Source organism: Chlorocebus sabaeus, chromosome 8, assembly GCF_047675955.1.
Source record: "Chlorocebus sabaeus isolate Y175 chromosome 8, mChlSab1.0.hap1, whole genome shotgun sequence".
NCBI classification, from domain to species: Eukaryota; Metazoa; Chordata; class Mammalia; order Primates; family Cercopithecidae; genus Chlorocebus; species Chlorocebus sabaeus.
Genome location: NC_132911.1, coordinates 51,217,048 through 51,230,200, shown reverse-complemented (window position 1 = coordinate 51,230,200; position 13,153 = coordinate 51,217,048). Strand labels below are relative to the sequence as shown.

Below are 13,153 nucleotides of genomic sequence, written 5' to 3'. Positions count from 1 at the left end.
AGTGATAGGTTTCTTACTCGCATTACTATTTGTATGACTCCCACCACTGGGAGCACTGCCCTCATTGTTCACATAAACAATAAGTCAGTAATTTCTCCAGGTAGTAGCTCTGAGTAGTTGAGTGGACTCATATCAGAGTTCATATTTGAGTTGGATTTCCAGTCTTGCCCATTATATATTTAGGGTCTGTGTATACATAGACAATTCTTGAAGTACTCTTTCTACCAAAGTGGACGAAGTGTTAGTCTGAGGCAAATAGGACCATGTGTTCTGACCACAAAGGAAGTATTTAGCAGGTGTACACAGAAATCAGGGAGATAAGGAGTTGTTCACAATGTAAGGTCAAAAACTAAAGCCTTACACCAGCTAGGTTATATAGTTGGAATTCTGTTAGTCTCTTCTGCATGGCAGGTATTTGGCCTATTGCCCTACGAAGTCTGGTGAATTCAAATTTATAGTTACTGAGTGTCTGATCAATAGATTGTAACACATGGTAAGATAATCAGTTATTCTCATTGGCAAAATGACCAATCACTGGCATTGATATTAGTCATTATCTTTCTGGAAGAAAGGGACTCTAGCAAGTCACAGGTTGACTTTTTTAGGGTTAACTGTCAATGTAGGTGCAAGTGGAAATGCCATTAGCTATAATGCCTGTGGTCCCATTTGATGAAACCAGAATTGCTAGAAGTTTATCCAGCATATCTAGCAGTCAGGAGGATTGAGGACAGTAGCTACTATTTGGGATTATCTAAGAATGGCATTAGAATGAATATGTTCTGACCTCTTATAATAAAGATGGAAGAAGAGCAAAAGAGTCATTCTGAATGGATGACAAAAAGGGGTCTATAGAAAATGAGAAGGATGGTTATAAGCAAGCAGGTAAAAACCAAAACAGGAATTAGATAGGAGTCTTGGTTTGACATGTTGGACAGAAGCTATCCACCATCCATTGTCATTGCTTATTCCAAGGGTCTTCGGTCAGTTGTCTGCTTGTGCAGATCAGTTGCTTCTGGAGGATCTCTGAGAATCCTCACTTTGAGATTTTCTATTTGAGTAGTCTTCCAATTGTGTGGAATTCTGAATTTCTTTTTTTTTGTTGTTGTGAAATGTGAACCCAAGTATTGACATCTTGGTTTCACTGCTGTATTTGTTGCTCACCATACCTAATATAGTCCCTTCTAACAAAACTCAAGCAGTTTTTCTCTAATGTTTTCTCGAATAGAAAAAATCTGCTGACAGAATGTCATTAAAAGGTTGTTTAGGATGCTGTTACGGGAAAGGCTTTAGTCAGTTGCTGATAGGACTGGATGTAGTACATGTGTTCCTCGCAATAATATTTTGCCATGTCTGCAATAGGGCGGTAGGGCAGAGTCTATTATTGAAAGTGAAATTTCTAAACACGTGGGCTTCCAGTCATTAATTCAAATAGGCATAACGGAGTGTTTCTGAGGGAGTGGATCATACAGCCATGGGCCTGGCTTGCCCTGCACTCAGAGGTGGGTAGTGCACTGCCATTGCAGGCCTCAAGGAGGAAAGGGAGAAACAGAGATGGCAAAAACAAAAACAAGGTACAAGAAATGCAACAGAAGCACACAAACAACAAGCACACTGACACTCATTGGGCAGGTTGTCCCCTCACCCATGGCCAGTAGCATAGGCAGCCAAGACCCAGGCAGGAAGGCCACTGACCTCAGGACCTGCAGGGTGCAGGGAGGGGAGGCGATGAGAAGAATTAGTTCAGGTCACAGCTATGTATATCTGGCTTCAAGAAAATATTATTTCAAGTCAAAGTACATTTATGGAATCCTTCAGATTATATAAAAAAGCAAAGTTTACAAAATTTGAAAGTGATCACCCAACATATCTATGTACTTAGATATAGAGTTTTTCTAAAACTGGGATCAGGCCAGGTAAGGTGGCTCAGGCCTGTAATCCCAGCACCTTGGGAGCCTGAGGTGGGAGGATCGCTTGAGTCCAGGAGTTGGAGACCAGCCTGGGCAACATGTTGAGATTCCCACCCCCCCCATCTTTACCAAAAACACAAAAATTAGCTGGTCATGGTGGCACAAACCTGTAGTTCTAGCTACTCCAGAGGCTGAGGTAGCTCAATGGCTGCAGTGAGTCAAGATCGTGCCACTGCACTCCAGCCTGAGCAACACCTCGTACCCCCACCCCCCAAAAAAAATCCCAATTTTAATAATTATTCTGGAGTTGGGTAAAAGAATACCCTTATTCTGGTCAGGTGTGGTGGCTAACGCCTGTATCCCATCACTTTGGGAGGCTGAGGCGGGCAGATCATGAGGTTAGGAGATCGAGATCATCCTGGCTAACACAGTTGAAACCTTGTCTCTACTAAAAATCTAAAAAATTAGCCGGGTGTAGTGGCAGGTGCCTGTAGTCCCAGCTATTCGGGAGGCTGAGGCAGGAGACTGGCAGGAACCTGGGAGGCGGAGCTTGCAGTGAGTCAGGATTGCGCCACTGCACTCCAGCCTGGGCGACAGAGCTAGACTCTGTCTCAAAAAAAAAAAAAAAAAAAAAAAAAGATTACCCTTATTCTTAGGAAATACACACCTAGGGGTGATTATGTCCCTAATTTCCTCTCATATTACTAAAAAAAAAAAAAAGATATGTAAATAGACAAATTATACAAAATGGAACAAAATGTTAGAAATTGGTGAGTCCTGATTAAGAGAAGAAGGAGCATTCTTGGTACTATTCTTGTAACAACATATGAAATTATATAAAAATTTTAAGTTCCTAAAACTGGTTGTAGAAGTATATGCTCAGAGTGAGCATCTATTTTGTAAAATAGCAATTAAGACCAAAACTTTAATCAGCTAAAATCTGATCAAATAAAAGTAGTGATATATTACAGTATTTTTGATATCAAATCATGGTAAAGGGGCAATAACTTTTACAAGTTTCTCTCCAAGCACAGTACATTTTTGTGGATTTTTCAAGAATTTAACTTCCTGTAATTCTTATCTTCTGCCACCTAAGTGACACAGTTTACCAAATAATTTTAAATAATGGTTAGATTTGGTTAGATTCTCAAGGCGTCCTCTTTGAAAATCATACATTTAGTTTTGATGTGGAATTGGCCTCTTTGTTTCTAAGAAAAAAAATACAAAAATACCCCCTTATTGGCCAGGTACAGTGGCACATGCATGTAATCCCAACACTTTGGGAGGCTGAGGCAGGTAGATCACGAGGTCAAGAGATCGAGACCATCCTGGCCAACATGGTGAAACCCCGTCTCTACTAAAAATACAAAAATTAGGTGTAGTAGTGCACGCCTCTAGTCCCAGCTACTTGGGAGGCTGAGGCAGGAGAATTGCTTGAACCTGGGAGGCGGAGGTTGCAGTGAGCCAAGATCGCACCACTGCACTCCAGCCTGGTGACAGAGTGAGACTCCATCTCAAAAACAAACAAACAAAAAATGCCCCCTTATTAACACACAATGGATTTCTCATGACCATTATTTCTAGTTATGCACAGTCTTCTTACTATATCAGTAAAATCATTCTGAACTTGTTCCATTTCTCAGGTAGAAGATAGAAGCCAGCTCAAGATAGATTAAAGACTTAAATTTAAGACCTGGAACTATGAAATGGCTAGAAAAAAACATAGGGAAAACTCTTCAGGACTTTGGTTTAGGCAAATAATTTATGGCTGAGATCTCAAAAGCACAGGCAACAAAAGCAAAAATAGATTAGTGGGATATAGCTTTTGCACAGCCAAAGAAACAACACAGTGAAGAGACAGCCCCTTGAATGGGAGAAAATAACTGCAAATTACTCATCTGACAGGGGACTAATATGCAGAGTACACAAGGAACTCAAATTCCTCAAAAGTAATGAAACAATCCCATTAAAAATGGGCCAAGGACAGGAATAGACTTTTCTCAAAAGACATACAAATGACTAACAGGTATATGAGAAAATGCTCAACATCATTGATCAGGGAAATGCAAATCAAAACCACAATGAGATATCATCTCACCTCAGAATGGCTATTATTAAAAAGACAAAAAATAACAGATGCTGGTGAGAATGCAGAGAAATGGAAACTCTGTTACACTGTCAGTAGGATGCAAATCAGTATAACCATGATGGAAACCAGTATGGAGAATTCTAAAAAACTTAAACATAGAACTACTGTTCTATGTCCAACATTCCCACTACTGGGTATTTATCCAAAGGAAAGAGTTCAGGCCAGGCATGGTGGCTCATGCCTGTAATCCCAGCACTTTGGGAGGCCAAGGCAGGTGGATCACTTGAGGTCAGGAGTTTGAGACCAGCCTGGATAACATGGATAAACCCCATCTCTACTAAAAATGCAAAAAATAATTAACCTGGCATTTTGGCACACACCTGTAATCCCAGCTACCTGGGGAGGCTGAGGCAGGAGAATCACTTGAACCCAGGAAGCAGAGCTTGTGGGGAGGCGAGATTGCGCCACTGAACTGGCTGGGTGACAGAGTGAGACTGTTTCTTAAAAAAAAAAAAAATAGTGTAGCAAAGGGATACCTGCACTGTCATGTTTATCATAGCACTATTCACAATAGCAAAGATATGGAATCAACCCAAGTATCCATCAACAAATGAATAGCTAAGTAAAATGTGCAAAATGTACACAATAGAACACTATTTGGCAATAAAAAATAATGAAATCATATCATTTGCAAAAACATGGATAGATCTTGAAGTCATTATGATAAGTGAAATAAGCCAGGCACAGAAAGATACTGCAGGTTCTTACTCACATGTGGGAGCTAAAAAAACTTGATCTCATGGACACAGAGAATACAGTGGTAGATACTAGAGTCCGGGAAGACTGGGTGTGTGGAAGGGAGAATGAAGAGAGGGTGACTATTGGGTGCAAACATACAGTTAGTAGAAATGAGCTGTAATGTTTGATAGCAGACTAGAGTAACGAAGCAACAATATTTCAAAGTAGCCAGAGTACACATTTACTGCATGTAACAAACGCTCGTATGTACCCTATTAAATAGGTAAAATATTATGGGTGTCAATTTTTTTTTGTTTTTTTGGGTTTTTTTTGTTTTTTAGAGATGGAGTCTTGCTCTGTCGCTCAGGCTGGAGTGCAGTGGCACGATCTCAGCTCACTGCAAGCTCTGCCTCCCGGGTTCACACCATTCTCCTGCCTCAGCCTCCCGAGTAGCTGGGACTACAGGCGCTCGCCACCGTGCCCGGCTAATTTTTTGTATTTTTAGTAGAGACGGGGTTTCACCATGTTAGCCAGGATAATCTTGATCTCCTGACCTTGTGATCCGCCCACCTCGGCCTGCCAAAGTGCTGGGATTACAGGCAATGATTTTTTTTTTAAGATCGAGAGGTTATGTCCAAGTCTCCAGAGAGGGGCTCTTTGGATCCACACAACACATCGTGCTCACCTGCATCCACTCCTCCACCATGCTGGTCCTGTCTGGGCTTTCATGCTCTGGCTCCCAAGGCAAGTGGTGCTGACTCAGGTGGCCACACTGTGGACCTGGGTGTTGGTGGCCTAGAAGGTGGGTACTAGGGGCTTCTTGCCCTAATTGTTTCACTGAGACCAGTTGGAGCCAGGCAGTGACAGGGCATCACCTTCTTGACCAGATCCTGGGACATAGGAGGAGTGTCACCTGGCACCTCCTCATCCCAACTCAGATCCTAAAGTACCCCCAGACCTGGGCCATGGCTGGGCTGGAATTCAGGAAGCCTAGGATGCAGCTCAAGCCTTGTGGCATCTCTGGGTTCTCAGCCCACTGAGGGTGCCCCATACAGATGATCCAGGACTCATAGCTGGTGGGAAGAGAGTGGCATTTCTCTGACCCCTCCTTACTCATGCCAAGCACCCCAACTGTCCTTCCTGGTCCATCACCCTGGTCACATTCCCCAGGGCAGCTCAGGGCTTTGTTCAGATGTCTGCCATAGTCAGGTGCCTAATAAGTGCTGAGACTTGCAAGACCACCTGGGCAGATGGGTTGATGCCCTCTGGTGAGCACCCCCAGCAGCCAGGCCCCTGTCCACATGTCTGCCTGCTCCTGCTTGTGTTTGATTGTCACAATGCTGCTTTCCAGGGACACCGGCTCCCATCCCTCCTGTCGATAAGGACAGAGACAGCAAGTGCCTGGGAATAAGGCATTTGCCAGGTGGCACAAGTAATGAGGGTCGGAGCTGGGATTTGAACCCGGATCATGGAACTCCGCATGGGGGAATGCAGGTGTGGGGATACCCATAAAGGAAGGAAGGGTGGCCCAGCCCCACTGAGCCCAGCTGCTCCCTGCAACCCTGGAGGAAACTGCTCTGCTCTCAGGTGGGGAGAGGGCCCAGGCGGCCAGGCCTCCCCTTGCTTGCTGGCTCAGGGGATCACAGTGGGACAAGGAGATTTAGAGTGTATGTCTTCTTTCCTTTTCCTATTTCATTCAAAAGTTCATTTAGTATCAAGCAAGAGGAGCCTTAGCTTAACCCTGCAGATCAGGCAAGACTTGAGTTACAAAAGAATACATTCTTTTTGCACTTTTAATTCGCTTCTCCTCTACTTTTGTTGGCAAGAGCAGGTCTGTGTCCCAGGTTTGGAATCCATTTTTCATCCCACACCAAAGCGCCTACTGTTTGGGTGAGCACCCTGGAGCCTGGCCGCGTGGAGCTGTGTGGCAGGAAGGTCCCCACAGAAGGGTCACGGCACCACTGCCCAGGTCCAGCTCAACTCTGCTGCCAGGGTTTCCTGTTCTGGCTCCCTGGGGCTTGCAGCGTCCTGTTCCCAGGATCTGCACATAGGGGTGCCTTTCTGCATCTCTCCGTCAGTGGTAGGTGCTCCTCCAAGCCCCCACGGCTTGCCAGCCTGGAGACAGCGGCCTGCACCCCGCCCCTGTTGCATGCCAGCTGAGAGGAGCCTGGGCCAGAAGCCCCACAGCGGTTGGCTGTAGCTTGGACACCGGTTGGGGACAACGGGGCAGGGGCTGGCCGCCCAGCCCTAATCCTATGGCCCCTTGCTCTGGGTGGGGACCAAGGAGGAGCGGGTAGAGAAGGTGCCTCAGGCAGGCCCTAGGGACCGTGGGCGGCTTATGTTCCACGATTTTGAGGTCATTTGCAGCGAGCTCCACCAGCCTGCCCTTCCCCTGCAGCCGCCACCACCCGCACAGCACCGCCACGAGTGTATTCGGGGTTTTCTTCAGAGGAGACTGTCAGCATCCTCAAGTTTCAGGTGCTCTGGCCCCAGTCCTGCTTCTTGACGCTTTTTCCCAGGGGCTGCCTCCCCTTCTCAATGGCCTGAACCTTGGCCAGTTCCCAGGAAGTCTGACGGGAACACAAGGCTGTCACTGGCATTTGTGGCACTATAACTTACAGGCACGCGTGTTGCACACATCGGACACTGTGCCACATGCAGTGACACCATCTGAGGTGCGCACGCGCACGCCGCACCGGCTTGGCTTGGCGTTCTGCACGTGCGTGTGTAACGGCTTGGCTTGGCGTTCCTCGCTTGGCTTGGCGTTGGTAGCTTTGCTTCCTGGTCCTTGCGTGGATTGGCGTTTCCTCCCTCGGCATTCCTTTGCTGGGCTTGACCTTTTCTTGGCTGGGCTTGGCATTCCCCTGGCTGGGCTGGGTGTTTCCTTGGCGGGTGGGTGGAGGGGCTTGGCCTTTCCCCAGGTGGGTGTGGGCTTTCCCCCGGGGTGGGAGTGGGATTTCCTCAGGTGGGTGTGGCCTTGCAAATACTGCTGGGCTTGGCCTCTCCCCGCCTGGGCTGGGCTCCGCTGCTTTGGTGGGTTTTGGCTGTTCTTGACCTTTCTCCTGTAAAAGATTGGAAACCTAGAGTTTCTTGCTTGTTGGTGAAATTTGTTGGCAGAGGTGATTGGCTAGCTACTACCTGGCTCCCCAGGCTGGTAAAAGAGGATGGGGGCTGAGGTTTCTTCAAAGCCGGCTGCATCCACTATGAAGAAGCCTTTTGGCCTCAGCGGCAAGATGGGCAAGTGGTGCTGCCACTGCTTCCCCTCCTGCAGGGGGAGTGGCAAGAACCACGTAGACTCTAGGGGAGACCACGACGACATCGCCTGTTTGGAGCCAAGGTAACACGTCCGTCGAGAAGATCTGGGCAAGCTCCACAGAGCTGCCTGGTGGGGTAAAGTCCCCAGAGCGGATCAGAGGCGGAATGTGTGGGGATGGGGTGGGGATTTGCCCTTCTGTGGGATGGGCGAGGGCTGACTTTCTTGCCTCTGCAGGCTTCACAGCACCCTGGATGTGGAAACCTCAGAGAGGTTGGCGCAAAGGCCTCTTTATGAGCAGCAACACAAAAAAATTTTAGCTGATTTCCAATCAATAATAATTTCCTTTACATAACACTTAATAGACTGTTTTAAAGTGGTTTAACTTGCAAGATTAAGTCGATGCAGCAGATTGTTTTTAATGTATACATTTAAAACAATGTTATATGCATTATAGAAAGGTGTGTAATGAGAAATAATTCCCATAATATATCGACTTATGGGCTAAATATTCTTTAGATAAAATCCAATGTGCATTTTATGTCAATGTATCCCTATATAAATATGTTCTTCATTGAGGAATCTTAGGAAGAAACTGAAATGGGAAGATGGTTCATGTCCTTGAATAGGAAGATTCATTTTTTTCAAGATGTGAGTTCTTTATATATCACCTTTCCCTAAGCCCAAATAAAAATATCAAAGTTTTAACATTTTTAAGTTACACATGGTATCTTTTACTATTCTGATAAATCAGTGTTTTGTAACAGAATGGAAAAAGACTTGCCTTTCTAGGTATCAAAATGTACTAATATTTCCACAAATTGTTTACCGGCAACTGAAAAGACATAAATGAATAGAACAGAATAGAAAATCCAGAACTACCCAAGTGTATGTAAGAATTTAGAAGTTGATAATGGTCACATTTCATATTAGTAGAAATGTAGCAGGACGAGCCGCAGACAAAACTCCTCAGACACCAGACTAAAGAAGGAAGAGGGTTTTTATTTGGCTGGGAGCGTCGGCAGACTCGTGTCTTAAGAGCCGAGCTCTCTGAAAAAGAAATACTTGGCCTTTTTAAAGGCTTACAACTTTAAGGGGTCCACGTGAAAGGGTAGTGATAAATCGAGCAAGCGTGGGAAACGTGACTGGGGGCTACATGCATCAGCTAACAGAACAAAAAGTTTTACAATGCTTTTTTCATACAGTGTCTGGAATTCACAGATAACACAAGTAGTTCAGGTCAGGGGTTGATGTTATTATTACTTTTTTTTAACTCCCAAGGCCGGATGGTGGTGCCAAGGTTGTCTGGCTATTTATCTTACTTTTATTTCTTTCTAACTTTTTGTTTTATCTTTTTCCTCCTGTCTTGTGAACTAAGCAAGGTAGGAGGAGGCAGCAGGAGTAGTAGTGGTCTCCTTCCTTAGCCCCCACTTTGAGAATGTTCACTAATTAGTGGGAGTTCTCACTTTTATTTTTACTTTATGAGTCTCCTTGTGAGACAGAGCGATAGTGTCTTATGTAATACACTTGTGCTGAAGTTTTCTGATGAACCATGGTAGCTACAAAACTTTTTATCATTTGAAGAAGCAACTGTCATACACAGGGGAGCAGCAAGCAAGTTTCTATTACTAGTAATACACTTACAGTGAGGGTTTTAAATTTTCTTATAGCTGGAAACTATTTTCTAAATAAAGACCTAGGATCAAACCTGTGTTAAACCTGTACAGGCACATGTATCAACTTTGTCATGTCCTAAGCAGGTTAGTTTTTTTACTGGGTCTTAAAAGCTTTTTCTTAGCGAGTAACACAGTATTTTTTAATAATAAAAGTTTTTAAGAGCCAGATGCTTGAACTTGGGGCATCTGTTTGGGGAAATAGTTAAAATTTTGAGACATTAACTCTTTTGCTTCTCAAGGCCATTGGTCTCTTTTGTTAGCCTTTTTATAAACATAACATGAAGAAACATCTAGCTGCCAGCAATGTTTTCAGCCAACTGAGCAAATAGGCTTTTTCTCTTTTTTGCTAAAGGAAGAGGTTCTGGTTTACATGTTTAAAGAATGACCGCAAGACTTGGAATTGTTGCTGGGCTGGATGGGGTCTGGATTTCCTAAGTAATATGTGTACAGTGGGGACACCTTATATAGGTGTTTCTTCTAGCATGGTTATGGGGGTAACAACAACAAAACAATGTACAGCATATTCATATCCAGCAAGGACAAAAGAGGTCCTTACCTGGGAAAAAGGTTGAATACAGTGACAGAACGATAGGAAAACAGTATTACAGGAAAACTATTAGTCTTAAGATTTTAACTACATTTACTTGCTTGATGAATCCTCAAGCCTTGGCTGTGCATAGTCAGCTGCCGGTGTGTGACTAGAGCAGGGCTTATTGTCTCCTCAAGCTTCAGCCGTGCATAGACTGGTCAGCCTCTGGAGTGACCAGAGCAGGGCTGTCGTCTCTAGCAGCAGCTTGGTCTCGTCTCAGGATCAGCCGGGTTGGATGATCTGTGTCCTGCTGGCTGGTCCACTTGTCCTGAGCTGCCGGTGTTAGCTGACTGTGGTGGACCCAAGACACGACGCCTGCAACTTTAACAGCAGTGGGAGTGGGCAAGGTTACAGTATCGGGCCCATCCTATATAGGTCCTAGAAAAATTAGATTTTACTTTAAACAGAGTCATTAGATTTAAAGGGGTGTCAGGCTTATAGGCATTTTTATTTATTTAATTATGAACACATTGTATGGCTATTTTATGAAGCCTCCATTTGCTTTCTTAAGGTTAATTTCTTCAGTTTCTGGAGGTCACCTTTAATTTGACCTATGATTTGGGGGTGGCCGACCAAACAAAATCTTATAGGGCAAATACCTAGTTTGTTTGGTGGAGGTGCACCTGACTCAGAGGAGGACCACAGGCAAAAACCTGATTTTGTCTTAAATGAGCAAACAATCACTAGCAGGCATTGATAGCCTCCAGCACGGGGCAATTCTGTAAAGTCTATAAGCAAATTTTCACAAGGTATGGCTCTTTTTCCTGTTTAAGTTTCTTATAGGAGGCGTTCTTCTCCCCACCCTGCCCTTTGTAACTATTTAGTGGCTTAGCCTTCAGTGAGAAATTGTAATCCAGATATGGCAGAATCTTGCTGCTTTTAACTTCTGATGTGACCATGGGCTCCTGGGAGCCTAATGAGAAGGTGCCTAGTCTGCCCTAGTCTTTACATTCTTCAGCTTCCCGTCAGTCTGATCAGATCAGTATTTGGTTCCTCCAAGGTGCTTGTCTTGTGACCTTGGTCATTTCCTTTATTGCCTTTTGAACATTTACTTTTCTCGTGTCCTTTCTTTTTGCATCTCGCACATTAATCTCTCTCTAGCCTTGTCCGGCTCTTAATCCTTGCCTAACTTGACTTCTTTCACATTTACATTCACGTCCACATCCTCTCACATTGCTAATTTTTTCTTTTTTACACTTACTATTAGCCTTTCTTTTTTCTTTTCCTCTTTTCCAGTTTTGCTCCTTGGTCACAGTTAACATACACCTTGATGGCCACTTTCGTAGACTAGGTGGTATTCATGCCTGCAGCTTCTGCTTGATGTTACCCCTGGGCTTGCTTTACAAATGAAGTATTCACTATATACTGATTTTCAGCAGCGTCAGGTTTAAATGGGGTGTAAAGCCAGAATGCTTTATAGAGTCTCTTATAAAACTGACTTAGGCTCTTGTCAGCTCCTTGAAGCGTTTCTGAAATCTTTTTTTATATTACTTGCCTTTTTAAATTTTTATTTATTTTTTATTTTTTATATATACCAACTCTTAGCCTCTGCAGAAGTGCTTCTCAGTACCTCTGCAAATGCTGAAGCTGAGTTGCATTCTCTGGGTCTTTTTTTCCCTTTTTCCTAGAGTTTAACAGGCTCTTTTCTTTATGTAATTTTCCATGCACTTGGAGGGTTAAACAGGCATACCGAGAGTCAGTGTAAATGTTTACAGTCTTACCTTCACTGAGTTATAAGGCCCTGATTAAAGCAATGAGCTCAGCTTAATGACAGTGTCCAGGGTTACCACCGCATATTCTACACATCTCTTTCCTTGTGGGTTGATGAAGCTGCTCCTGTCCACGTATAGCTCCTAGTCTACTGATGCCCAAGGCTGGTCCCTTAGGTCAGGTCTGCTAGAGTAAACTTGAGTCCAACACCTCTACACAGTCATGCTCGACAGGGCTCTAGCTGCTGGGAGCAAGGTGGCGGGTTCAGGGTGTTTCCAGTTTAGTAGATCAATGGTTGAAAAGGGCTGATAGATGAAAGTCTGTTGCGCCCCCGGATGTGGGCCTAGTCATTATAATAGACAGGTCCTCGCGTCTCCCTGAGAGGCATTTGCATAGCTTGAGCAAGACCAGCTCTGAGACGGCCCACTTGACTAGCTTGACTTCCTTCCTTGGCCTCTCGAGGTTCTGATCCTCCCCTTCGAGGTGAGACCTGGGGTGTGTTAGCTCCTGAATCTCATTTCTGAGGGGACTGTTAGCCTTGGTAAAGCCGGATAGGCTGGGACATATGGAGAAAGAATTTATATTATCTCTGGCGGCTCCTGCAAAACTGGCTTTTCTTGGTGTTTGTGAGACTCCTTTTTTTAACTCTGTGTCTGCTGGTGAAGCTGCTCTTACTTTTATTTTTGGCTTTTTTGCAGTAAGTTGTTAAACAGGGCTAAATTTATGCTGGTTTTGTCTATATTATATTTAACCATGAGTCAATATAAAGGAATTTGATATAGGTACACTGGCTCTCCTCCGACCCCTGTCACCACTTTAAATACATGGCTAATTGTTCCTTGTCTATAGTTCCTTCTGTGGGCCATCCAACACCAAAAGAGGGCACTTCTAATTCACACAGAGATCTTAACCTCTAAGGGGTTAACTTAACTCCATAATCTCCTGCAAAACCTTTCTTAAGGTTCTATAACATGCATTTTAATAGAGTAAGTTTTGATGATTTGATGACTTTCCTTTTTTCTTTTTGAAATTTTCCTTTTGAAATGTTTTAACACAGTTCCTAGCGGAGTAGGCTTATGTTGTGTCTGACCTATTTTTCTCTCGAGACAAAACAACATTCACATTATAAGAAGGAAAGGGTAAAAGATCACTCACTCGTCTAATTTACACTAAATCAAAATCAAAACTAAA

General features: G+C 44.2%; 1 protein-coding gene across 1 annotated transcript in view; it reads left to right on the top strand.

Moving 5' to 3' along the window:
• Positions 1–7,704: 7,704 nt before the first annotated feature.
• Positions 7,705–13,153, top strand: part of LOC103236753 (POTE ankyrin domain family member A) — a 66,053-nt gene continuing 60,604 nt past the window's right edge. The window contains 1 exon segment of the mRNA XM_073018617.1: positions 7,705–8,158. Within this exon segment, the coding sequence (XP_072874718.1) occupies positions 7,899–8,158 (260 nt within the window). The 5' untranslated portion in view covers positions 7,705–7,898.